This window comes from Diplotaxodon limnothrissa, linkage group LG5 (assembly GCF_057381915.1).
Source record: "Diplotaxodon limnothrissa isolate DT_005_m linkage group LG5, D_limnothrissa_male_GT1.1, whole genome shotgun sequence".
Lineage (NCBI taxonomy): Eukaryota > Metazoa > Chordata > Actinopteri > Cichliformes > Cichlidae > Diplotaxodon > Diplotaxodon limnothrissa.
This window is the reverse complement of record NC_140600.1, coordinates 20,392,762-20,419,263: the sequence shown is the minus strand read 5'-3', so window position 1 is coordinate 20,419,263 and position 26,502 is coordinate 20,392,762. Positions and strand designations below refer to the sequence as shown.

Sequence of the window (26,502 nt, the reverse complement as noted above, 5' to 3'; positions counted from 1 at the left end):
TGTATTTGTATTGCACACTGTTATTATTGCACATTAATTGTTATTGCAACTTGTTATAAATATAAATATTATTATTGTTACTGTTTTTACCGTTGTTACCCCGCCCCCCAAAAAAAAGTCCAGGTAGGTAGCCAGTCAGGTCAGCTGTTTGCATTGATCAGGGTATTGCTCTGTTGTAAAAGCTGTCCTTGAGTCTATTTGTCCTCAGCAGCCTGAACCTCCTGCCAGACGGCAGCAGCTTAAACACCCGGTGTCCTGGGTGTGTGCAGTCCTGTAGGATGCTACGTGCCCTCTTGAGACAGCGAGTGCTGTACAGGTCCTTCAGGGAGGGAAGAGGATGTCCAAGGATTTTTTTGGGCCATATTGATGACCCTCTGGAGTGCCTTTCTGTGTGCTGTGGTGCAGCTGGAGAACCACACACCGATGCAATATGTCAGCACACTTTCAATGGAGCAGCGGTAGAAGACGGTCAGCAGCTCCTTCTTCAGGTCCATTTTTCTGAGGATTCTCAGAAAGTGGAGACGCTGTTGGGCCTTCTTTAAGACCGCAGAGGTGTTAGAGCTCCATTGGAGGTCTGTGTCTATGTGCACACCCAGAAACTTGAAACTGGACACCCTTTACACACACTAGCCGACAGGCTGCAGCTCAGACTTCCTGCTTCTGAAGTCAACTACCAGTTCTTCTGTCTTGGTGGTATTGAGGTCCAGGTTGTTGTCTACACACCAATCTGTCAGCCTCTGAACTTGAGCTCTGTACGCCGTCTCATCTTCCCCAGAGATGAGCCCCACCACAGTGGTATCATCTGCAAACTTGATGACTCTGTCTGGGTGGGTATTAACACAGTCATGTGTGTACAGAGTGTACAGTAGAGGACTCAGTACACAGCCTTGTGGAGAGCCGGTGTTGAGGCTGAGGGCTGAGGAAAGAAGAGCCCCACTCTAACTCTCTGTACACGGTCTGAGAGGAAGTCTCTGATCCAGCAGCAGGCGATAGAAGGAAGTCCGATTTCCAGCAGTTTAACTATTAGTCTGTCCGGGAGTATCGTATTGAAAGCAGAGCTAAAGTCAACAAAGAGCATGGCATGGTCTAAGGAGCTTGGAGAGAAAAGAGAAAAGCGTCTGGATTTCTTTAAGTTGCTTGAATTCAGAGGTGAAACGTCTTCAAGGAAACATAAAGAAGTCCAGATGCTTTTCTTTCCAAGCTCCTTAGACTACGATGACCTGGTTGACCGAGAACCTTCACAGACACATTATGGCATGCTTTTGCAAACATTAGTAATTCAGCGTTTTAGCTTCAACGTATAGAAAACATTCAAAAAGCACCGGTATTGTCCGTGTTGCCATGAACTGGTTCACTTCCGATGCCCGACAACACTGAAGAAGATGCATTTAGTGAAAGACATGAAAAATAAAACGACTTATGAAATGGATTTGTTTTCATTTTTTTTCCTGAATGGTTATATTCACTCAGTTTCTTGAGTGACTCTGATAACCTGCTATATACAACTTGTTCATCTGCTCAGGATTTCTCTCCAACATTTGTTGTCACACCTACACACACACACACACACACACACACACACACACACACACACACACACACACACACACACACACACACACACACACACTCTTCACTTAAGGGTTGCGCTCACTCGCTTGACTTACAGAAATTTCCAGACTTCCTGTAACACCAGAAATTTCAAAGAAGATCATGGTTATTAAAATAAAAGCCAGAATAAAAAATGACTACATAAGAGTACATACAACTTTTTCCTCTTCGGCAATCAGGCACATGCTGCCTTCCCAAACTGGCAGTATGTCACTAAACTTTGAGAATCCCTGCAATAATCCTCACCTGATTTGTGAAGATGTTTTACTTCACATTGTTTTTTTTTGTGTCCAGCTCACAACAAGAATGATCTTTAGCTGCTTTATATTTTAAGGTAAAAACAATGTGATATGAGAGAGAAAAGCTCAATGACCTGGTGATCTCCGGTGAGCAAGCAAACGACAGCAGGGAGGAAGAACTCCCTTTTTAACAGGAAGCGATGCCTGTGTTCTGAAGCACAGTACTTTTGTAGTTTGTCTGTCACACTCCATAATGTGCTTCGTTTATTCCACTTTGCTTCCTTTATTCTTCCTTATCATTGTGGTGAAACATGTTTGAACACCACAAATAAAAACAGAATTTTATCACGAAGTAACTTCTGGATTTAAGCATTTTTTGAATCAGTCCCTTACAATCCAGTCTTTCTTAAATTACCTTTAAAATATTGTTGTGTACAAGTGATAAGACACACTGGACTTGCATCTGCAGGCTTTTGGCAGTGAAGCTGAATAGATTTTCAAATGTTTTCACAGTCTGCTGTGCTATTCTTAAACAGTGAGTGTGCATTTGTTGGCTGTCCGTCCTGAAGACATTCAGGCTCTTAATCTTCGAGAGCTAGAAGCAAAGATGATTAAGCTAATATGATACTTAATACCAAAGCTTTTAGGTACACGTTGGCATCTTTTAATGAACAACAACCCACATCGTGCTGTGCAGGTAATTACTGTTATTTTCCTCCTTCTTCTGTACTCTGTACACAGGCTGTGGCTGGACCTCCTGGACCCAAAGGAGAGAGGGTGAGTCACTCCTATTGCCATTAATGTGGAAGTAGCTGCAGCATGAAGTGACGCAATAGAGCAGCATTTACGAATGCAGCTTACAGCACTTTCCTGGTTCTGATTGATGCAGGGTCCTCCTGGTTTAACGCTGCCAGGCACAGCTGGAGAGAGAGGTCCAATTGGTGAAAAGGTGAGTCTGACCAAACTGCAAGCTCCCCCTCAGTGAGTGAGAGGGACCGACTGGAAATGTTAAGTGCTTTTTCATTAAAATTGTATATCTGAATGCACAACTGCTGTCATTTAGGGTAACAAGGGAGACAAAGGTGTTGCTGGCATCAAAGGAGAAAGAGTGAGTACGATAATGGGACAAAATAATGATGCACTTACATATACAAATATGAAGGTACACAATGTGCTGTCTGTTGTCATACAAGGGACAAGCTGGTGAATCAGGAGAACCTGGAGAAGATGTGAGTAATCAACTTCCACTGCCCAACTGGATTTCAAAAAGTCATATTAGATTTTTTAATGAACTCTTAGTCATAGTGTTTATGCTTTTATGGAAGATTTGCAATGCTGATGCCAATAGTAGTGTGTAATTTTGTGTAATTTCACATAAATCCAGTGATCCATTATAGTCGATGGTATTAAAGTCACTGTTTTTAGTTTTTTGGGAAAATTCATCAAATTTTGAACAGTTTTATATTTTTAAAATGTCTTCTATGCCTTGATAAATATTAGAGCAAAACAATAAAATGTATATTATATGCATATGTGTATGTAATAAGAGGAGAAAACCCAACAACAGCGTACACGGCCAGCACTTATTAAGAAATTACAACATTGTAAAAGACAACTAAATGACCTCTTATGCTACACCTTTATGGCTCACTAGAGCCCACACATTGGGGAAACACTGGTCTATAGACAGTGTATCTAATGCTACAGTCACACTAGAGAAAACCCAGGCTGGAGACAATTGTTGCACTTTGTGTAAATGCGTTTGCATTGTTGTTGGCTTTGAAATTGTTCCTTCCAAGTTGAAGCCCAGGTCTGTGACCACGCAGAGTCAGCTGCTGTCTTTAAAGTGACTTTGGTGTATCCAGACGGCAACGAAAGAGCAACAAGATGGAGTCGGTTTTCTACCAGTTTGTGATTGAATGGGGTCAAATTAGCAATTACACACCATCTGTTTGTGAAAATACAGTGATTAACTGAGATAAATTGGTGGAAATCTCAAATCTGTTGCTATCTGTTGCTGCCTACATACACAGGAATTCACATTACACAGAACATGGCAGTAATTACTAAACAGAACCTCATAGAGCTGAAACAGAAAATAGTGACGTAGTTGTTCCACTATGGCAATTTAACTATAAAAAAATGACATAAGGCTTTTCAACCTTTTCATCTGAATGCAAATAAAATGTCAAAGCAATCAGGGGCAAACACTGCTTTTTTCTAGTCACAAGGACATTGAAATTGCTATTCCTGTTTTTACTGTCTTTGCCCAGACGACTGTGATGTGCAAGATTTTAATGATTTGTTGGTTTTGAGGTTTTCAAAAAAACACATTAACGGTTCTCACAACCTGAAACTGGAACATTTATGAAATATTTCTAAATCTGCACAATAAATTTATGAAACAGCAATTCATTCATTAATATTTTTCTCTTTTACTTTGACTAATTTCCTGTTGATACAAATATAAAAAAGTAAATAACACAATAAATAATTCTTCTTTTTTCTTAACTTAATTAAGGGGGCACAGGGATCTCCCGGGCCAAAAGGCGATAAGGTGAGCTTTCGTCATTTGGTTTATCGATTTTCCTGCAGTCTAACCAATCTGACAGTGACTGCTATGATAAAATGTGTGTTGCAGGGAGAGAAAGGGATAGGACTTGCAGGTCCTCCTGGTCGGATTGGGCCTCCAGGTTTAAAGGTGAGTAATAGCACACATTGCAGCAAAAGATGATCTATATTTTTATCTTTCCAATCAGATTGCAGGCTGTATCAGGCGCACCTCACTTGAGGGTGAAAATGTCACTGCGTTTTAGGGGGATCCAGGGATGCCTGGTCCAGCTGGTCCTCCAGGTCCTGCAGGGAAAACAGGAGACAGTGGGCCACCTGGTGTGAGAGGAGAAAATGGACAACCAGGACCTCCTGGACCCCCGGGAGAGAGGGTTGGTTCATCCACTAAGAGAATTATTATTATTATTATTATTAATTTAACCTTTACATCTTTGTCTGTGTTTTCACTCTCAGGGTCTCCAAGGCTTTGCTGGCCGTGCAGGAAATGTTGGTCCCCCTGGTCCTCCTGGACCTCCTGGATTGGCAGTAAGTTCCTGTTTTTTTTATTTACAAAGTACCTTCTCCTGAGAGCTTCCAGTTTAGGCTTGACTGTTAATTGTACTTTACCTGTTTTTAGCTGGATCACCTTTTTGTTGGGTTAAATTGATCTCAAAATCAAGAATAGATCTGATTTAGATGGAGAAAGATGTCATAACAGACAAGAAGAAATTGAATATGGATTTATATGATCAATAATATGTTTTCTAGGGATCTCCTGGTACTAACGGGGTCAAAGGAGACAAGGTGATTCTCTCACATGCAGTATTTTATTTTCCAGCAGCTTAAATGTGTATAGATTTTTTTTTGAATTCATATATTTTCTGTTGCCAGGGGGAAACTGGTGTTGGCGTCCCCGGTGCGAGAGGTGAAAGAGGAGATCCAGGGCCCAGAGTAAGACACAGTGGCTGCGTTACTGATTTGTTAACTTCTCTCCTAAAATATATGAAATTAAGAATTGTGTATTTCTGCTCATCTTGTGTCTGTCGTGTCCTAGGGCGAGGAGGGTCGAGCTGGATTGGATGGGGAGAGAGGATCATCTGTAAATATCCAGTTTTTCCTTTATTCAGGAGCAAACGGAGCCTGTCCACCAAAGATCTCAATTTTCTTTTTAAACCAAAGGACGATCTGTTTTGAGCTGTGAAGCAAAGAACACAAGCAAAGTCTTCTTGTTATTATAGAAAAGCTGCCCTTCACAAGGTCACAGTGCATTTCCTGCACTGTAAATTATTCAGTCAGTCGGTCTTTGGCTTTTCAGTGCATTGCAGTTAGAAAGCGCGATCAGCAGGAATCTATTCTACCGATGCTCACTGTTTAATTAAACCGTGCACCCTACAGAGTTGTGACATTACATCATTAATGCAATTTGATGGGGCAGAAGCATCCACAGTCATTTTTCATTATAAAGCTGTTTGTAATGTGTTTGTGTGTCTTTTGTGTTCATTAGGGTCCTCCAGGGAATCGTGGGGCTCGGGGAGAGAAGGTAAATACCACCGGTCCTCTTTTTTTTTTTTTTTTTTTTTTCTGTCATCATCCTAGCTACTTCCCCTGAGCTTTCTGCTCATGTAAAGTAGTGAATTAAATTGACACGCTTGAATGCAATGCCTTTTCAGGGAGACAGCGGGCCGCAAGGTGACAAAGGAGAGAAGGTGTGTACATTTTAATATCTAATAAGCAGTACCACTGCTCACTCTCTCACTCTGTTGATTGTCTATTTGTGTATATTTGTAAAGGCGGCAGAGACAGTGAATGGATAAAGGACTAAATAAGTCATGTCTCAGATGTGGCTGTTACTAAAAATAACTCTTACAACAGATTTGGCTCCTTGAGAGCAGGAGGAATGTATAAATACATACAATGGTAATGACCTGTGATATTACAGGATGCATAGTGAAAGAAGAGACAAAAGGATAAAGCGTTGTGTGTTTGGCTTGGGGCTTATAGCAGATTCTTACAGATGTAGTATCACTTACAGGGGGACACTGTGCTGGTGGGAGGACCTCCTGGAGAAAAGGGCAACAAAGGAGAAACAGTCAGTGAACAACAAATGCATGACACCATTTACTGTGGCTAAATATTGACTTTAGTTGTGATAGCGTAATATTTTTAAAAAAAAACTTGTTCTGAATTTTACTGTTGTTGCTTTTAGGGTGACAGAGGACCCAAAGGTATACAAGGAGAAAAGGGGGTAAAAGGTCAAGAAGGTCCACCAGGAGAAGTGGTAAGATGAATTAATTAACTGTTTGGTTTGAATAATGTCAGAAAAGCAGCCCATCAATTAAGGTTGTTGTCAGTTAAGATAAATAATTTACGGCGACTAGATGAAAGGAACTGCTGCATTTCAGAAACTGAAACTATAGACTGTAAATAATAGATATGGACTTGCTTGGCAGAAGTTGTGTGAACATCATCTTGTGCCTTATTTGTGGCAATATTTAGAGTTATCAGCCAGCACTAGAAATATATTTAGAAAGCTGCATCAATGTCACACACAGAGATACCTGAGATTGATAACATACAACTACAACTAGAGTAAGGCAAGGCAAGGCAAGTTTATTTGTATAGCACAATTCAACAACAAGGTGATTCAAAGTGCTTTACAGAGACATTAGAGTAGTGGTTTACACTTTCGCGACCTTTGTTTCTCAGGGAGGAGAAAGAAATCCGTTTGGGATTGTGTCAGGAAGGGCATCCGTTGTTAAAAGAAAAACAATCTGCCAAATCAAACATGTGGCGCAACCTGCTGTGGCGAACCCTCGTGAATAAGGGGGCATTAAAACTTCACAGCAGTGACTCGTCTTGGGTGTTGTGTAAAAATATCTGCACTGTAATCCATAATGTTTGTCAAATATTTGCCTAAAAATGCACAAAAAAATATCTAAGGTAAAGGTAACGTGTTAACCCCACTGGCACTATCTGGCCAAACCTTGTAATGAACATATTTTACCATGATGGAGGAGTAGTTTTAATCGATCTAATCTTTTTTTCCTTATTTTTAATTAATTGGACAGTTTGATTGTGATTGACTTGCTTTTAGAAGCAGTCTTAAGTGGCCATTTGGGGTTACAGCAGTGTTGAGTATGTCTGCCTATATGTTGTCTACTTAATTATATTTTTTAGGCCTGTTTGGCTACATTCAGCAAATATTTGGCATTTTTGGTTGATAATGCCAGATTTTTGTATTAACTATTTTTTTGTTAACAATGTTTCAGCATTAAAGAAATTTTAGTGCATTTTTATTGTGTTTACTCTAAAGAACTGATCCATAATGCAAAATCATTGATGAAGTGTATGTGTTGGCCATGCAGGCTTAGACATTGATTTGGGATTTAACAGGAATCAATTCCAACCTTAAAATGATTTAAATATTATGATATTACCACAGAAAAAAATCAAAATAAAAATGCTACTGTATTGATCTGTAAGAAGATCAATATCTATATTTATGTGCATGTGTCTACTTAACATTAGGGTTTGAGAGGAGAACCTGGAGAACGAGGATCTACCGGTTTCCCAGGTGCCAGAGGACCTGGTGGGCAGAAGGCAAGCAACGCCGCTCATGGATGATGATTGTGTAGTAATTTCACTGCTGTAATTACTGTTTTGTCTCTGCAGGGAGAAGCAGGCCAACCTGGAGTATCTGGTGAATCGGTCGGTGTTTAGCTTCCATCACACTGCAGCTTCTTTATTACCTGTGTGTAGATTTGTCATCAGTTAAAAAAAGCAGAGGTGATTTGTGGTTTTTTTGTGACTTTTAGGGATTACTGGGAAAAGATGGACTGCCAGGGCGTAAGGGTGAACAGGGAGAGACTGGCAACATGGGAATAAGAGGAGTTAAGGTATTTTCTGTGTGTGTGTGTGTGTGTGTGTGTGTGTGTGTGTGTGTGTGTGTGTGTGTGTGTGAGAGTGTGTGTGGTTGAGCTGGTGCTCATTCATTCTTTGTGTTTTTATCCCTTCAGTGTTTTTCAGGGATGGGTGATGACAGGCATAACTGAATAACAGCATAAAATTGATGCAATTGCAGAGGATTAGTGCAAATTGTGTCACACATATAGATACTTTCAACTTCTATTATGATGATTGATAGCAGAAAATTGATGTTTTACTCAACCTGGTGGACTCAATTCCCATTTCTATTTTACTTACTTCATGGATTTAAATTCAATTTGAAACAAAGATCAAAGTGGGAGATGACACAGGGGTGTGAAGGCATGCTATGCTTTTCTTTTATTATAACCTTTATTAAAATGGCTTCAAGAGAAGCATGAAGACAGCAGGTGAAATACATACAAAAGATGCAAATCAAACACATTCACTCAAGGAAACGAATCGATTTGAGGTGCTTTTAATTTCTTTATATTCTGTTTCCCAGGATCCAGCTTTTCTTGCCCTATTTTAAAGTGGTATGGAGCAATAATTCTTTAGGCTTTTAAAGGGGCTTTTAAAAGTTTTTGGGGGGCATTGGGGGCTTTTTCACTAATTTTCTGTCCAGTCCTTGTACCTTACCAATTCAAAGGCATGTTTTTTTGTTTTGTTTGTTTGTTTGTTTGTTGAGCTACTTAACACTGACCTATAAATCATTCAAGCCTAAAAAGAGCACCAGCGCCAAAGCTGTCTACACATCACAGACAATTTATCAAAGAACCAATTTAAAATTTTAAGTTAAATTGAATTAAATGCAATTCATTTAATTTTAAAGACCTGACAAACAGTCTGAGAGATGCATATGGCCCTTCAGCCGATCCATCTGCTGTTCACTGAAGCCTCTTCAGACATGGTCTCATGTGGAAGGATGGCTGTCTAGAAGCCATTCTTAAGGAGGGGAAACAGACTGAGGTATGCCAGATTACACAAGAACTGCACTGAAAATCAGTGATGAGAGGTCTTATGGAGTAAGGAATCCAAATTTGATATTTTTTGCTCCAAATTGTCAGTATGCACCGAGGAAGTCAGGATAGGTACAGCAACAAGTGCCCAAAGCCATACATTAAACATGAATATACAGAGTATACTTAACTGACCTAAGTCACAAGCTCATGATCGTGAAGTGTGAATGTTGGTTTCTCCGTGACGTCCCCCCTCATTTGTGACTTGTGGTTTCAAAAGACTATTTTGCTGATGGTGAAAACGGTAAGCTGGATGTCAACATTAACAACAGGAGACATTTAGAAATGGAGATCACCCGAGTTCTCCATATGCATCTGTAGAAATCAAATCGAAATCAGAGGCATACATGCGGATTTATGGGAGTCTGAGACATTAACTGCAGTTCTCAGAATGCGCTGCAGTTGTTTGGTCACATTTGCTTTTACATACTTTTACATTTTTATCTGAATACCCGTTGCAAGGAGAAAAAAGAAAAAGCACAAAGGTCTGCATCATATCTGTTTTTGTAGGAAATATGCTGCACAAAGTGCTTGTTCGTGTGCACAGTGAGTGCTCGGTAAATGAACGGTGTGAGTGGATGGGCTTTCTGCCTTGCTGGTTTTTGCACTTTGTGGCTCACAAAAGATCTTTATGTCTGTCAGTGAAAAACTTTTGTGTTTCCAGGGTGACCGAGGACCCAAGGGAATTTGTGGAGGCGATGGACCCAAGGGAGAAAAGGTGAGTTTGTGAGGCAGAGAAACGGGAAATGGTAGAAAGAAGAGAAATAAAGATGTAAAGATGAACGGAGGAGTTGTTTAGTTATACTTAATAATTCTGAAGCTTTGTGTTTTCTTTTTGTTTTTTAAATAATGAGTTAACCAAATACATCATGTTAATATTAGTTAAAAGCTGATGGTACTTAAAGCTGCTTGGTGGTTACTCTGCTGCTGTGACGTGGTTACATGTTACATTTCTTTAGGTTAGGTTGCACTTTGTATTTATGGTGTGGAGCATAATGGCTGTGTGCGATTTTCAGGGAAATTCTGGTGCCAATGGAAGATCAGGCCTACCAGGGAGAAAGGGTGAACAGGTATGCCTAATATTTGAAGAAATAAGTCATTGTGTGGTGTGTGGATGTCTTTGTGTCCTTTGTTAAGAGTGGTCATCATCATTTGTTTTGTAGGGGGACATCGGACCTTCTGGGGCCCCGGGGATCCCTGGAAAAGAGGGACTAGTTGGTCCCAAGGTTTGTGCTCTTCACATACTCAAGTTCCATATTCATATCCATATTCCAGTGCAAATGCACAGTGTAGTCATTTTTCTTTGTGGATGTAGGGTGACCGTGGTTTTGATGGGATTGCAGGACCCAAAGGAGCTCAGGGAGAGAAAGGTGAAAGGGTGAGTTTCTCACATTAAACATACAAATCTAAAATTAGAGTACTCCCTTTAGCCATGTGATGTACCTAATCTACAGATTCTGCGCCACTGTTCATCCTCACAACAACAGAAACATAAAAATAACAGTCTCTGTGTTTGACGTAGGGTTTACCTGGTGTACCTGGTCCTCCAGGTCCCAGAGGGGCGGATGGAGGCCCCGGCTTGACCGGCCCACAAGGGCCAGCTGGTGCTAAGGGCCCCGAGGGGCTCCAGGGACAAAAGGTGACTATTCTTTCTTTGGCTTCATGATTTCTATTTCCACACTTTGGCCACATGTTTTATGAACGAGGATGTAGGACTGTGATATTAGTATGTTTTGTTTTTTTTAATTATTTATATCACAGTTCATTTTTACGTCATTAAGTGTGACTGTGCAGAATTTTCAGTAGAAACAAAAATGTGTATAACAGAAGAAAGAATAGACGAACGTATCACTTATGTCACTGTTTGCAAAAAATAGCTGCACCCAAGCGTCTCGAGTAATGTGGTGCCAACAAAGATGAAAGATGATGACAGTTTTGTCATAAAAATATGATGCAAGCTTTATATATAGAGAACACTTTCTTTTTGTCTGTCTCTTTCATTGTGCTTAGTTTTTTTCTTACTTTTTCTTCTTTACTTGACACATTTTTTTGTTTCTGTGTATTGCTTCATGATGATTGACAGCTTGATGAGCCCTGTACTTGACTGGTTTGTCTGCTTTATTATCAAGGAAAAAAAAAAAAAGCTGTTGACAATGGAGCAAAACCAAATGTTTCTGATAGAGGCTTTTTTTTTTTTTTTTTCAAACTGAGACACTCTTGTCTAGGCCTGTCGTGTTATTTTCCTGTATATCAACACACTAATGTTCGTCTTGCTTCTTGTCCGGAGACACAGTAGAGATAGAATATCAGCAAGAACCACTCAGAGACATCAAACCTCCACCAAGGCAGCTCAGTTTCTAGCTGTCATTATGTAGGATTAGGTCATTAATAAAAAGAAAAAATACATTTTATAAATGTTTGACCTTATTTGACCTTGAACATGTCAGAGGTGCAAAGTATTTAGGAATCTCGTGGGTGAGGGTGGCTGTAGCTCAGGAGGTAGAGCAGGTCACCTACTACACCTCGATCCCAGGCTCCTCCAGTCTGCATGCCAAGTATCCTTGGGCAAGATACTAACCCCAAGTTGCTTTCCAATGCATCCATCGGAGTATGAATGTGTGTGAGTGTAGTTAGAAAGCACTCAGTATAGAGGTAGTGCTTGTGAGAATGGGTGTGACTGGGTAAATGTGGCGTTTTGAGTACTCTGGGAGAGTAGAAAAGCGCTATATAAGAATCAGTCCATTTACCATCGTGTCCTAAATCCCTGAATGTTGTCAGTAGAAACAGTGGTAGTAAGAAACATAGTTATAAATAGGTCTGTAGAGCAAACTATTGGCATTGAAGCAGAGGTCAAAGCTCAAATGTGACTTGACATTTTAGATCTTTACATGGTAGTTTCTATATGTTGACCTTACACACCACACACTAAGAATCATAGAATAAATAAATCATACAATAAATCCTTAAGCTGACCTTGAAGACCTTGGTAGATGTAAGCCAAATTGTAATGGATTGTTAACATGACCTCCACATACCTGCAAAGTTTTATTAGAATCCAAGCTGTCACATTTATAGTCAGATTGAGGACACTCAAAGAGGCATGCAAATGCTACCAAAAACGTACCCTTCTTGGCTGAGGTAATGACAGCTTTTACTGATAAAAACTAGACAAGCAGATGCCGTTTGTTTATCATGTGGGCAATGGACAAGGTAGTTAGGTGAATGCTTTCCACTGTGGATGTACTTTATATTAATGTTGTTTTGCGTGTGCGTCAGGGGGAGAGAGGTCCAATTGGCCCTGCCACAGTTGGTCCGCGTGGTATCCCAGGAATCCCGGGAGAGCGAGGAGAGGCGGTCAGTTGTCAAACATGTCTCTGTCTGTTTCTTGATTGTGCTGTTGGCCTCCATTTTTGATGTTCCCTACAGAAGAATGCTGCAATAAATGTTGTCATTCCTCATTCAAATCATTCTTCAAGAGTTCAGTATGTTTGGATTTGAACTCACTCTTTCTAGGAATTGGTCACCAACAAAATCCACCTTATAACACCTTATTATAAGCATCACATTTGTGTTTCCTGACAGTAACGTGTAATTGTTATCCACAAAAGTTGAATTAAACATGATACATTATAATGCCTGGCAACCACCTAGCAATTTTATTTTAGCTTTTATGCAGCTAAAACACTTTATGAAAGCATCCCATCATTTCAAGTTCATGACAATAACATCTCATTTATATGCACAAAAGTTGAATTATGCATGCCTAGCAAACACATTGAAACAGGCTAAAATGAGCCATTTTAATCATATAAACCTCTTCAGCTTCTTCTTTTCTTTTTTACTTTTCTAAATGTGATTAACTATATTACTTTGCAAGCAGCATAAAGTAAACACTGCTGAACAAACAGTTTTGTAGAATTGGCATATATTAGTTATCACTAATTATTAGAGGTTCCCAAGAAATACTAGTTCTGTGTATTAAGAGCTTAAGTCACTATTGTTGATTTAACCTTCCGCTTTGACTGTGAAGTTCTTTCATGTGTAGCACCTGGTCTCACTTTAATGAATTAATGCGCTGCAAGCCTCTCTGTGGGTCGTATAAGTCCTAATACCTGTCCATGTTGCAGGGAGACATGGGCCCAGATGGAGCCAAGGGAGACAGAGGAGAGGCAGGCATGACGGTCAGTGCTTGATCCTTACCGCAGGGGCGTAATCCGAAGACATCAAACGATACACATGCATGCACACACACAGTTTTACTTGGAGTGGATACCGGGGTTGTCTTTGCTAAGTGTGTTTTGCCCTGTTTCTTTCTTATTTTGGGTTCAGGAGGAAGAGATCAGAGAGTATGTTCGCTCAGAGATGAGTCAGCACTGTGGTGAGTCTTACATGCACTCCCTTTGCTAATTTATATCAGCGTTGTCCTCAAGTCGAACTTCAGATGTTAATCACAGCACAAGAGTCACAGCCATGGCTAAACTTTGAGGAAATATAATTCCATCAGAGCGGTTGGAAACCGTAGTGACCATACTTGACTGTTTAAACTGACCTTTATTATTCCCCTCTCTTTGTGCTTCCTTCCTGTCCATCTGTCTGATGCTCAGCGTGCGGAGGTGAGTGAGCCATTCAACTGCAACAGAAAAAAAAGCTGACAGAAGGACTATGATTTAGCATGAGTCACAGTAATATAGTGTAACACATATGTCACTATAGATAGATGGTGACATGGTATCTGCTAAAGACAAAAAGTACATTTTGTCTTGTTTAGCACCTCAACTGCATTCGTTCTGAATAAGTGGGCTGCATGAAGGTTTAGACTATATCTTGTTCCATGTGCATTACCTCTTTTCCTTTCTTTCACTTCCCTACAATGCAGTGAGTGAACAACATTAGCTAAAATAAGGATAAAAAACAAAATATGCTGGCAACATTAGCAAGGAAGCATACACATACTCAAATATACAGTATAAATGGTGTGTTCTCAGGTGCAGCAGATAGTAGGTCCACATTTTTGGTTACTGGCACCTAAAAAAAATAAAACATGTTCTAGTCGTGTGATGAATATAGGCTTAGAGCTGCGGTCCCCAACCTTTTTTGCGCCACGGACCGGTTTATGTCCGACAATATTTTCACGGACCGGCCTTTGAGGTGTCGCAGATAAATACAACAAAATAAAACTAGTACCAGTACCGAAAAAAAGAAGATTTGTTCTTAACACACGTGAAAAGACCCAGGGAAACCGAGTTAATGATAAAAACGATAACAAAATAAAGCTAAAAACCCTGAAAACCATACATTTCACACCCGAGCCTCAACTCTCGCGGCCCGGTACCAAATGACTCACGGACCAGTACCGGTCCGAGGCCCGGGGGTGGGGACCGCTGGCTTAGAGTGCAGACTTAGTGCTAAGTAGTTAGTACTGAAATTGGGTTGACATCAATTGCTGACTCAGCCACTGCAGAATATTCAATGTTTAATTTCAAAAACTCCTGGATTTTGTTCAAAGTATGTTTTGAGTCATTGCACATCTGTTCTGTGAGAATCCGTCCTGTCAGCTTTGGTGCATATGGGTGAATGTTTCCATGTGCAGTAATGTGAACAGGAAAGTACACGCCATGATTCACTAACTTGCAGAACTACCTTTAACAGCACTAATCGTTTTCTGTATGACTTTACTAGTCTGCAGCCTGGTTGTGAAGGACTTTCAGTTCACTCTTCTTTACAGTGTTGCTTCACTTCATTGCGGCTTGTGGCATCTGTTTATGCACAGTGCTGTTAAGGTCCCACCACAGCATTTCAATCAGGTTGACTGGGCCATTGCAAAATCTTCTTTTCTTTTCCTGCTATCCTGTTGTCGGTGTTATGCTGTGCTTGAGATCAATGTCCCACCATTTGACTCACTTACACTCAAGTTTTAGCTGTCGGACAGATGGTCTCACATTTGGTTCTAGAATACTTGTGGTTGACTCAGTGACCGTAACGTGTCCAGGTGCTGTGGCCACAAAACAAGCCTAAATCATCAGCGCTCCACCACCGTTCTTGACATGAGGTGTTTTTGGTGATATGCTGTGTTTGATTTTCTACAAACGTGACAATGTGTATTATGGCCAACATCGGCGATTTTTTTCTGTTTTTACGTATGTGGTTTGTTCAGGTTCAGCTTAGCTGCCATGCTTGACCCTGGGGTGAATTTGCTTATAGGAAGATGGTGGCATTGTGTTAAAACACATCTGAAAGCTCCAGACGTCAAAATGTACGCCTTCATAGATGTGGTCACACTTACTGATGATCAGTTACAACAGTGCATTTGATTATCAGCACCTTGCTGCTACTTATCCAGTAATGATGCATTTACCTTATCAGAGGACTGAAAACTTTCTTTTTGACTCTTTACATCTACTTCCAAATTCACCCAGCTGCCTCTCCCTTCTGTCATGTCATCAATAAACAATGACTCAGTGTCCTTGGACCCTATTCGTGCTCATGCATCACCTTGCCTTTCTATTGTTGAGTTTTATAAATGGTTTGCAACTTCTGGTGAATCTATATTTTCTCCTGTGAAGACTTCTGTTTACGGTGATAACAATATCCCCATTTCTTGGAGAATATTCTTCAATTAACTAAATGTTGTGGCGATGTTTTTCTTCAACATAAATGAGACCCTGCACTTATCAATCACTATTATCTTGTGTGGCTATGCTTGGCTTTGAAATAGTCTAGCCCACTAGTATGTTCTTTTTGTCAGTATGCACCAAGCTATTTATTCTGAGACTCCTAACAGTGGCTGGATGATTGATTTTCTTTGTTTTTGCAAGCATGCCCTTTTTTATTTGCATTGGGAGCTATTTGGTGCATTGTGGCCACTGCTGCCTAATGTAAATGCCACACTTGCAATCATTTCCAGACCTTTTCCTGCATAAAAATAGGAAGAAATAATGAAGAAATGGTTCAGACCTGGTCATGAAACTCTTTTTAACATTTGAATTTTGTTCTCCAAGTGTAATTGGAGATCTTGAGTCTCTGATAATAGGATACAAAATAAGATAATGTATAAAAATTGCTGGAATTTGGTCATTGCAGAAATCAGTGCACTATTTTTTTCAGTCCCTCGGAAAAAAAATACTAGAAGTCTGCACCTTAAGCCACCGTGAGCAACAAGGTGTTTACTGAAGTTTTTTTTTTTTGAAAGATGATGGTATAAATAATATCAGTGGTTTTCACGAAATAATTTTACTGAAAGTTTGTTCAGCTTCTTCAGATAAATCTTGAAAAAATCTTTCATTTTTGTCCTGTTTGGGGATTTTTAATACCTGATTTATTATATTTCTGTAAAAGTAAATAACATGGAATATGCTAAAGTAAATGAATCAAGTGAAAGCTGATGTGAACCTCCACTGATAAACTTTCCCAGAGTTTGCACTAATGTGTTTGTTGCTCAAGCTATTAATCAATGCAAGACCACATCAGTGTTATGAAGCAGCACCCGCATGAGATAAGTGTTGGTGAGGCAGGCTGTTAATAAATACAGTATGCAAGTTTGAGGCCAACACAAAATTTACCTCATGTTTAGCTGATGTATTATTATCTAAGAAATAGCTGCATGTTTAATATTGAACAACTCTGTAATAGTTTTAGTTTACAGTCACTTTTGACTGGAGTGACACAAGTCTTTATAGCACTGACTTGAGTCCTTAAAGGATTAAAACCCGTTTTTGTGAGCTTTTCCTACAGTGACAAAGTCTTGCAAAAACTCAATGAATCCTTTAAGCTGGTGTCTGTGTTGGAATGGTGGAATGATTTTTTTGGTACTTTGGGGTTGTTGTTGGCTTATGTTTTACTACCAGAATGTTCTGTCCTCTCTTTTTTTTCACCATTTTGCTTTTTCAACCCCCCTTTTCTCCCTTGTGTAACATTTTCCCTGTCCCTCCTGCTTTCTGAATTCTGCCTGTGCCTGTCTCGGTGTCCCTGTCCTATCTGGCTCTCCCAGGTTCAGGTCCGAACATTCGGTACCCGCCAGTCAGGGCTCTGCCTACACCAGAGCAACAATTGGCGCTGAAGGGTGAGGAGGGTGAGTGTTTCCTTCCAGTCTGTCCATGTATCTGTCCTAACAAGCACATTTAACTGGTCGTCCTTTATTTGGAGAACTCTGAGCATTTGGGTGGTTTTCTCATCAAGAAAACAGAGAACTCCATTTCTGTTCTACCGACAAAATAATATATACGTCTGATTACATAAAGAAAAATACACTGGTAGAGTATGGGCCTTGTTTTACTGAGGTCAGTTATTTTCAGGCCTCGTTCAGTCCAAAAAATTAGAGGTTGTCATTGATGTCTCTGATGATCCTGCCTGATGCTGCTCTTCTTTCAGGCCGTGAACTGCACATGGTGGTAAATACCAATGACCCAGACTACGAGCATGTCTACTCCGTCGAATCCTATGACGACCCCTTGGAGGAGATGCTCTACTTCACGTCTCCCTCGGCCAACCAGAGTGATGGTAATTTCTGTTTTACACTATTTCCAGTGTTTTCCTGAAGTAACATGCTTTAGTATCGCAGACATGGGTGAAGAGAGAACAGTATCCTTCAACTTCTCAGCTTCAGCAATAAATTAACATTTTTGGCCATCATGACTGAATATAACCACATTATATAATGGAGTGATGGTGTGTCAGCTGATAGCTTTCTATGCATTCACTTGGCAAACCTCATAGAGAGCACAGTGATTAAACTGCATCTATTCTGCCTAAAGTTGCTCCTGCAAACCAATTGGAAACCCATCTCACCAACTCATGCTATGTCTGAATTAATCAGTGTCATAGTCTGTTTTTTAAGCCTCCATTACACCATAGTAAAAACAGGATGGCAGTCTCTCTGTGACTAGGAAAAGTCAGTGGTTGCCAAATGATTTCACTGAATTCTTTTGTTGTTGGTGACCGATTGCAAGTAATTGTGGCAACCAGTTTAGATTGCAGGAGAATTGCACAGGTCACCTCACTGGAGGTGACGTGTTTTCAAAAGTTTTGTCAAACAATAGCAGCCTAACTCAGACTTACTGCAACCTCTCACAGACAGATAGGTGAAGGTTTGCAAATACTCACTGTCTAATTCTTGAAAGCAGACATACTGCCAGTGTGTGGGTGGCAATTTTGAAACTGTTGGAAGAGTTGCCTCCAAAAGTGAGATCTTCTGCTTTTTATTTCAACTTGGAGGATTGCAGTTATGCACTGGGGCACCTGTGTGTCATGTCCCGTAGTTAGAAACCCTTGCTACTAAGGGTGTCTTTAAATTTGTTGTCTTAATTTAATTGACCATGGAACATTGAACACTGAACATTGACATTGACATTATCTTAAAGTTAAATGGCGCAGCAGATTAAATAGTGGTAACTGGTTACTTCTTGCATGTTAAACTGTTTGTGTTCTGTTTGAATTCATCACTTGTGTCTGAAGAGAAACCATGAGACTGAGAAAACTGTGCACATTAATTTAAGCTGTGATTTGATTCTGCACCATCATAACTGGTATAGAGATCCAGAATACGTCTTAATAAATACCTTTTAGGATGTATACTGCAAGACATTTACATCAGATTCAGTTCAGTTCAGTTCAGTTCATTTTTATTTCAAACATTTCAAACATGTGCCTTCACAATCATTACAAAATATCATTCCATTATTTGTTTGAAAAGGAGTAGGCTGAAGTATTTACTTATTTGTCCCTACCCCCTCAAGTTTTACCTCTCATTCATTTAATTTTTTTTTGTCTTAAATTAAACAAACAACATATGAAACATATAAACATATGAAGTAAAACAAAACATAACATACATAAATCAAAAACAAGAAATTAGCAAGCCCCACCACAGTATAGTTTCTTTCATATGAAAAATACAGAATGTGTATATTTGCAGATACACAAGTTATGGAAAAACAACAAAACAAAACAAAACAAAAAAACAAAAAAACAACCAAAAAAGAACCGCAACACCATTACCAGCAACATTACCATCCTGGGTTAACCCCGTTTTCTTCATTCTTATACTTATTTAAAATTAGGTTTTTATATTTTACTTTAAACTGTTTTATGTTTTGACTGTCTTTTATTTCTTCTGTTAGACTGTTCCATAATTTAACTCCTGCAATTGAGATTGACATAGTTCTTAAAGTTGTTCTAGCACTTTGTATTTTTAAATTCCATTTCCCTCTTAAGTTATACCCACCTTCTCTTTCTATGAACAATTTACAGATTTCTTTGGGAAGCAATTTATTTCTGACTTTATACATTATTTGCGCTGTTTTAAGCTTCACCAAGTCTTGGAATTTAATAGCTTGCATTTTGACAAAGAGTGCATTTGTATGGTCCCTGTACCCTACATTATTTATTAATCTAATGGCCCTTTTCTGTATTATAGTTATTGTTTGTGTGTTACTTTTGTATGTGTTTCCCCAGACCTCTACACAGTAGCTCATATATGGCAGTAGTAAAGCACAGTATAAAATGTGCAGTGCTTTCTGATCCAACATATGCTTTGCTTTTCCCAGGACGGCAATGCCCCGTGCCAATTTCCCCCGAACATAAGTAATGTGTGGCTTCCAACAGAGCTTGTGGTCAATGATCACCCCAAGAAATTTTATTTCATTTACTCTTTCTAAATATACATTGTCAACACATATTTCTACTTCGATGTTTTTCTTTTGGTTTCCAAACAACATAAATTTGGTTTTATCGAGATTCAATGATAATTTATTTATATCAAACCACTTCTTTAATATCGTTAATTCCTGTGTGATCATTTCCAAAACCTGTGGCAATTCCCCACCTGCACACAGTATATTTGTGTCATCTGCAAATATTACAAACTTTAAAATCTCCGATACTCTGCAGATATCATTTAAGTACATAATAAACATTTTTGGACCCAGTACTGAACCTTGAGGTACTCCACAAGCTATATCCATCAAATTAGATTTATATTCATTTATTTGTACATATTGTTGCCTATTCCCTACATAGCTTTTTAACCATTCCAAAACCACTCCCCTAAACCCGTACTTTTCCAGTTTTTTTTAATAGAATTTCATGATTAACAGTATCAAACGCCTTCTTTAGATCTAAGAAAACTCCGAGCGCATACCTCTTATTATCCATACATTCCGTTATCTTTTCCATTAAATCTATCAGTGCCAAAGCTGTTGATCTGTTGTTTCTGAACCCATACTGACTATCTGTCATTAATTCATATTTTTCCACAAAACTGTCAAATCTTTTTATGAAGAGTTTTTCCAGTATCTTAGAGAACTGGGAGAGTATTGACACTGGTCTATAGTTTGTAAAATGATGTCTTTCACCGGTTTTGTAAATGGGAATAACTTTAGCAACTTTCATTTTTTGTGGAAAAACTCCTTTTTGAAACGACAAGTTGAATATATATTTTAATGGTTTTACGATACCATCAATAACTGTCTTTACCGTTACCATATCAATATCATTCCAGTCTGTACTGGTTTTGTTCTTAAGTCCTCTAACCATGTCATAAATCTCTTTCTCTTCCACTGCTCTTAAAAACATTGAGCTACTATTCCTTTCAATATTTTCACCAGTGTCCCTTTCTATTCCATCAACCTTTATTTCTTCTGCCAGTTTTGGCCCTATGTTTACGAAGAATTCATTAAAGCCATTTACTATCTCCTCCATGTTATTAATACTTCTTGTCCCTTCTATAAAGTACCCAGGGTAATCATTATTCCTTGATTCATTTTTGATTATTCTGTTTAATACATTCCATATATCTCTTGTGTTATCTTTATTGTGTTCTAACCTTTTAATGTAATACTCTCTTTTACAGGATCTCATTATATTAGTTAATTTATTTTTGTAAGTTTTATACTTCATTTCAGTTTCTATTGTTCTCTTTTTTATGAATTCTCGATATAAGGTATTCTTTTTTTTGCTGGCATTTTGTAGTCCTTTTGTCATCCATGGTCTTCCTGCATAGTTGTGTTTCCTATTGATTTCAATTAGTGGGCAGTTTTTATCAAGTAATGTGTTAAATGTTCTTAAAAATCCTTCGTAAGCTTTATTAACTTCTGTTTGTTCATATACAATATTCCAATCTTGCTTTAAAAGTTCATTTCTAAGACAATTTAAGGTCTTCTCTGTTCTTATTCTTTTGTAAATAATCTTATGTCCATCGTTGTTCACTTTATAATGGCAATTATACGATGCAAAGACTGGTAAATGGTCACTTATATCATTGATTAACAGCCCACTTTTTATCTTTCCTTCTATTATATTTGTAAATATATTATCTAATAGAGTTGCACAATGAGATGTTATTCTGGTCGGTCTTGTTATCAGTGGAAATAAACCTATGCTGTACATGGAATCAATAAATTCTTCTGTACTCTTATTATGATTTGGATTCAATAAGTCAATATTAAAGTCCCCACAAATAAACATTATTTTCTGATTTATATTTGTAAATAAGTCCTCCATATTATCCTTAAATATCTCAATCTTAGATCCTGGTGTTCTATATATACAACTGACAATTAGGTTTTTCCTTTTTTCTATAATTATTTCCACTGATAAACATTCCATCACTCCATCAATAACAGTTGTCATTCTTCCCATTCTTTTGTACTTTAGGTTTTTATCAATGTAAAGTGCCACCCCACCTCCTTTCTTGTTGATCCTGTCTACATGAAGGAATTCATATCCATTTATTTTAAAGTCTTCTTCTTTTCCAGGAGTTATCCAGGTCTCCGATATGGCTATCACATTGAATGGCTGTTCAAACTGTGTTATGTAGTCTTTGATGGATTGAAAGTTTGCATATAAGCTTCGACTATTAAAGTGAACCATTGTTATACCCTGTTCTACCTTGAATTCCTTTTTAAGTTGCTCATTTGTATAATAATTGCATTCATTTGTCTTATTGTTAAAGAAATTACAATCAGGATCTATGTTGCTGTCATACATCAATGTCTTATTTTCAATATCTATATGAGTTGTTAGTTGAAAATTGTCAGACATCTGCGTTGGTTGTGCACTTGGACGGTCACATCATATTTAGCACTGCTTTGCATTTATCGGTTATATTTTTCTAGTTCCGTCATCTCTTTGATGACTAGAACCTTAGCCTGCTCTGGTGTTCCATTTAACTTAATGAATATTTTACAGTCTGACGTCCAAGTTGACTGTATTTTCTTCTGTTTTCTTAATATTCTTGCTTGTCTTGCAATGTCTGCATTTTTCTTGATTACAACATGTTCGCAACTGTTTCCAGTTTATCACAGTTAATCACCGTAATATCAGACAAACATTTAATGTAATTGTCAATTTGACTCAAACTAGTAAAGATTAGTTAGACTAAAGCTGCAATCATAGTTCAGCAGTGGTAGCATTATCGCGGTCTGCTGGCAGTTCATGGATAACGGGTCTGCTGGCAGAGAGCATCCACTGTTGATGAAAGCAGTGTTCAAAGTATGTGGCACAGCTGGTTTGTGGGCTACTCTCACTTGTGCTGTTTTTGGTCCGTCAGAACAGTGAAGTTATAACATAGAAAACAAGTGTAACTCCGTCTTTTTATCATTTTACTGTCTTGACGCACAGACTTAGTCCCCATCTTTGAAGCAACCATTTCAAAAGCAAGGAGATCACAAATCGCTGGGCATAGTCGCTGTAATTTTGGTCTTCTGTTTTTCCAAGTGTGTAGTTAGGAAGCACTCGGTTTAGAGAAAGTGTGGGATTGGGAGAATGTGGCATGTTCTATAGAGCACTTTGAGTAATCCGGGAGACTAGAAAAGCGCTATATAAGAATCAGTCCATTTACTGTTTGAACAGGGTTTTGTCATGTTACTTTTGCATTGTTTTGCAGGTTGCACATGTTGTTATTACATGGCTTGATTAAGGTACACATTAGGCTGACATCTGGGGCCAGAGCTGAAACTGTTCTGGGCCAGCACAGGGCCAGCAGTGTGTCTGCAACTGGCCCGTGGCTGCACACAAATTACACATGGCCCACATACTGCAAAGACTGACGGCCCTTTGGTGGCCCAGATCAGGTTTGCCAGAGGTAGCCCACACATGGGCCAGCACAGGACCACCAGTGTGTCTGCAACTGGCCTTGTGCTGGCCCATGTGTGGGCCACATCTGGCAAACCAGATCTGGGCCACCAAAGGGCCGTCATTCTTTGCGGTATGTGGGCCATGTGTAAGCACATTGTGTGGGCCTGATCCAGGCCATACCAATTTTGCTATGAGGGGAGTAGCTGACATCATTGTGTAGCTGCATTGACAGTGCCATTTTGTCACAGTAGTTACTGTGAGGTACAGATCAGGTTATAGAGTTGGCATTCAGAAAGTTTTGGTCTACGACATATCTACAGTGCAGGAGATTAGCACAAAAGTATAAATCCCCTTTAAGGAACCCCTGATGCTGTGCTCCGCACCTTATGCTTCCACGCCACCAAATAAAAATGACCGCAGGGGGATTTAATAATCTTCATTTGACTATAGTGGCTGTCATTATACTTATGAAAAAGTCACTTTTAGTCAGTAACTATGACCCTGACTTTTGCCAAATGTATTATATGTGCTACACAATTTTCTGTTTCACGTGTTAAACCCAAAAAGGCATGCCAAATTTATGCTTTGAAGCCATAATTGAGTTTGTGCTGGTGAAGCAGCTTATCTTATGTGCCTGCTTTTCAATTTGTTTTTATTTCATCATAATGAGACTCTATTGCCCTTGAGTATTTATCACACAGCCTACTACAAGCCCACACCATCCAGAGCCTGTGACCTGTCATGTTGACAACATGGATTGTTCAGTCTTTGTCCCCCATTATCATTGTTACCATTGTGTTTAGAAATTTTCTGTTGACCTTGTCTGTGCTGTTTGCTGTGTTTCTTTGGTGTGTCTGTGTGTGCGTCGACAGGTGAGGTTGACAGAAAGAAATCTGAGAAAACAGTCAGAGTTGAACCTAACAAATCAGCAAGTGCTGACGATCAGGCAACAGCTGATGGTCAGGAAGCAGTCAAAGTTACACATCTGAAAGCAGTCAAGTCCAGAACAGTCAGGTCCAAGAGGAGAGTCAAAGGGGAAGGTAAACCAGCTCATTCGTCATCCTGTTTGGGGATTTATTCATCCTTACTACTGGCCATCTGGTGTCTGTCTCTCTGTGTATGTCTCTGGGTGCATTGGCTGCTCTGCTGTTGTCTGTTTTTAGTTTTTTTTAAGGGTGTCATACAGTATTATTTAAGACAAGCATGCATCCAACAAAATAAGGCAAAAACAAAGAAGTGTTAATATGTTGCTTTGGAAACAAGAAGTGTTGAAATAAATAGATTGGCTTGACAATCTCATGATCTTGTTTCCTGCTGCTTCTTATTCCCACTGATCCTGTTTGCCTGGGCTGCCTTGGTCTTGTTTTCTTTGTCTATATATATGCACAAGTTTTACATGTATGCATGTGTTCTGCAGCTCCAGCAGACCCGTGCTTGCTGCCCATGGATGAGGGAAGCTGTGGAAAGTACACTATGCGCTGGTATTTTAACAGACAGGCTCAAGCCTGCAGGCCCTTCATCTACAGCGGCTGTGAAGGAAATGACAACCGTTTCCTTCACCTGGAGGAGTGTGAAGAGACCTGTCTTGGGGAGGCTGATGGTACAAATAGAAGCAAGACACAGACACACTAGTTTAAGTCCAGTATATAATGCAAGCAGGCTAACAGTTGATCTTTTGTGCAGGTTCTCCTCCCTTTAAGAGAGCGCGATGATTGTGGCCCACTTGTCCTCCGCCACAGGATGGTAGGCTTTTGTAGATCACTATGATGTCAAATGTCAGTGGTTTTATTTTTGTTTATTTATTGTTGTTTTGTTTTTTTAACCTAACCAAACTTTACCCTGCTAAAAAGGGAGACCGCAATGCCTCATAGGTCTGTTTTTTCTTTTGCTTGTTTACCTGACTTTAACACATCTCAGTTTAACGATTCCACCATACCACAGTATTGAGTGCAGTTCTTGTGGAACGCTGCTACAGTATTGATACTAAGCTGCCAAACTCATCGTACAGTGGAATAACATCTTGCTGCTTAGGAAGGTTACCAATTTGGTGAAGCTCAGTATGTTTCAGTAACTTGCAGGTTGTTTGAGGGAGGCTGTTGTTTGCAGGTTGCAATCATTATTCATCATTTGCAAGATGCTTGCAGTTTCACTTATTACCTGAAAGAAATTGCTAAATATTTCACATTAAGTTAGTTTTTTTGTTTGTTTTGTTTTTTGTTCTGATTTTGTTTTTCTGGTGTTAAATTTCAAACTGCAATCCTTTACAAGCTCTTTTCATAGAAACACAAAAGGACCAAAAATAGAGGATCGTAAACGGTAAACATATTGGCAAACATTGTGTCTCTCTCTCGCTATAATACAATGCTAAAAAGGCACAGTTCATTTCAAACTTAGAGAAAATACACAGGAATAAATGACGTTATTTAAGCAAAATAAAAACAAGGGGAAAAAAGCTATATGTAATTTTTCTTTGCAACGCTGAATGACTTTGTTTTAGACGACAGGACAAACAGCATCTGTTATGAACTTCACTCTAATGGTAACTACACAATGCTGTGTAATAAGGTGCAGGTGTAGTTGTACTCTATTTCCATCTATGTACACACTGTTTAACTGGCTCTGTGCTATTTAGCAAATAAGAAAAAGTTGACACCAGTGTAGGTTCTGGAAACAAAAGGCGTTACCTGCGCAAAGTAACAATATTTTTTGTGAACTGATTTAAAACACTAAAACCATGAACAGGTTGTAGTTAAAAAAAAAAATGCCTTTAAACTCTTAAAGCCTAAACTTTGAAATAATTGCCAAAGTATTCAAAGTTTTTTGAAAATCCATCCATCCATTCTCTTCCGCTTATCCTTGTCAGGGTCGCGAGGGGGCCGGAGCCTATCCCAGCTATCATAGGGTGAGAGGGGCAGGGTACACCCTGGACAGGTCACCAGTCTGTCGCAGGGCCAACATATAGAGACAGACCATTCACATCCACATTCACACCGATGGGCAATTTAGAGTTAGCAGTTAAAAAAACCCCAAAAATGGAATGACAAAAATGAAAAATAAATATTGATTTGCATATATGAGTTTTAACTTAA

At 39.1% G+C, this 26,502-nt stretch overlaps 1 protein-coding gene across 1 annotated transcript in view; it reads left to right on the top strand.

Annotated features, from left to right (window-relative positions):
* col7a1 (collagen, type VII, alpha 1) overlaps positions 1 to 25,125 on the top strand; it is a 58,348-nt gene extending 33,223 nt beyond the window's left edge. Inside the window, exons 87-118 of the mRNA XM_085354149.1 lie at positions 2,592 to 2,627; positions 2,740 to 2,799; positions 2,914 to 2,958; positions 3,044 to 3,079; positions 4,372 to 4,407; positions 4,492 to 4,551; positions 4,667 to 4,792; positions 4,875 to 4,946; positions 5,169 to 5,204; positions 5,292 to 5,351; positions 5,455 to 5,499; positions 5,905 to 5,940; positions 6,071 to 6,106; positions 6,433 to 6,489; positions 6,607 to 6,678; positions 7,929 to 8,000; positions 8,073 to 8,108; positions 8,216 to 8,296; positions 10,008 to 10,061; positions 10,360 to 10,413; positions 10,507 to 10,569; positions 10,659 to 10,721; positions 10,866 to 10,982; positions 12,620 to 12,697; positions 13,471 to 13,524; positions 13,673 to 13,721; positions 13,948 to 13,956; positions 17,331 to 17,411; positions 17,711 to 17,839; positions 24,286 to 24,453; positions 24,831 to 25,013; positions 25,097 to 25,125. Coding sequence (XP_085210275.1) covers positions 2,592 to 2,627; positions 2,740 to 2,799; positions 2,914 to 2,958; positions 3,044 to 3,079; positions 4,372 to 4,407; positions 4,492 to 4,551; positions 4,667 to 4,792; positions 4,875 to 4,946; positions 5,169 to 5,204; positions 5,292 to 5,351; positions 5,455 to 5,499; positions 5,905 to 5,940; positions 6,071 to 6,106; positions 6,433 to 6,489; positions 6,607 to 6,678; positions 7,929 to 8,000; positions 8,073 to 8,108; positions 8,216 to 8,296; positions 10,008 to 10,061; positions 10,360 to 10,413; positions 10,507 to 10,569; positions 10,659 to 10,721; positions 10,866 to 10,982; positions 12,620 to 12,697; positions 13,471 to 13,524; positions 13,673 to 13,721; positions 13,948 to 13,956; positions 17,331 to 17,411; positions 17,711 to 17,839; positions 24,286 to 24,453; positions 24,831 to 25,013; positions 25,097 to 25,125 — 2,133 coding nt within the window. The remainder of the gene's footprint in view (positions 1 to 2,591; positions 2,628 to 2,739; positions 2,800 to 2,913; positions 2,959 to 3,043; positions 3,080 to 4,371; positions 4,408 to 4,491; positions 4,552 to 4,666; positions 4,793 to 4,874; positions 4,947 to 5,168; positions 5,205 to 5,291; positions 5,352 to 5,454; positions 5,500 to 5,904; positions 5,941 to 6,070; positions 6,107 to 6,432; positions 6,490 to 6,606; positions 6,679 to 7,928; positions 8,001 to 8,072; positions 8,109 to 8,215; positions 8,297 to 10,007; positions 10,062 to 10,359; positions 10,414 to 10,506; positions 10,570 to 10,658; positions 10,722 to 10,865; positions 10,983 to 12,619; positions 12,698 to 13,470; positions 13,525 to 13,672; positions 13,722 to 13,947; positions 13,957 to 17,330; positions 17,412 to 17,710; positions 17,840 to 24,285; positions 24,454 to 24,830; positions 25,014 to 25,096) is intronic.
* Positions 25,126 to 26,502: the final 1,377 nt, after the last annotated feature.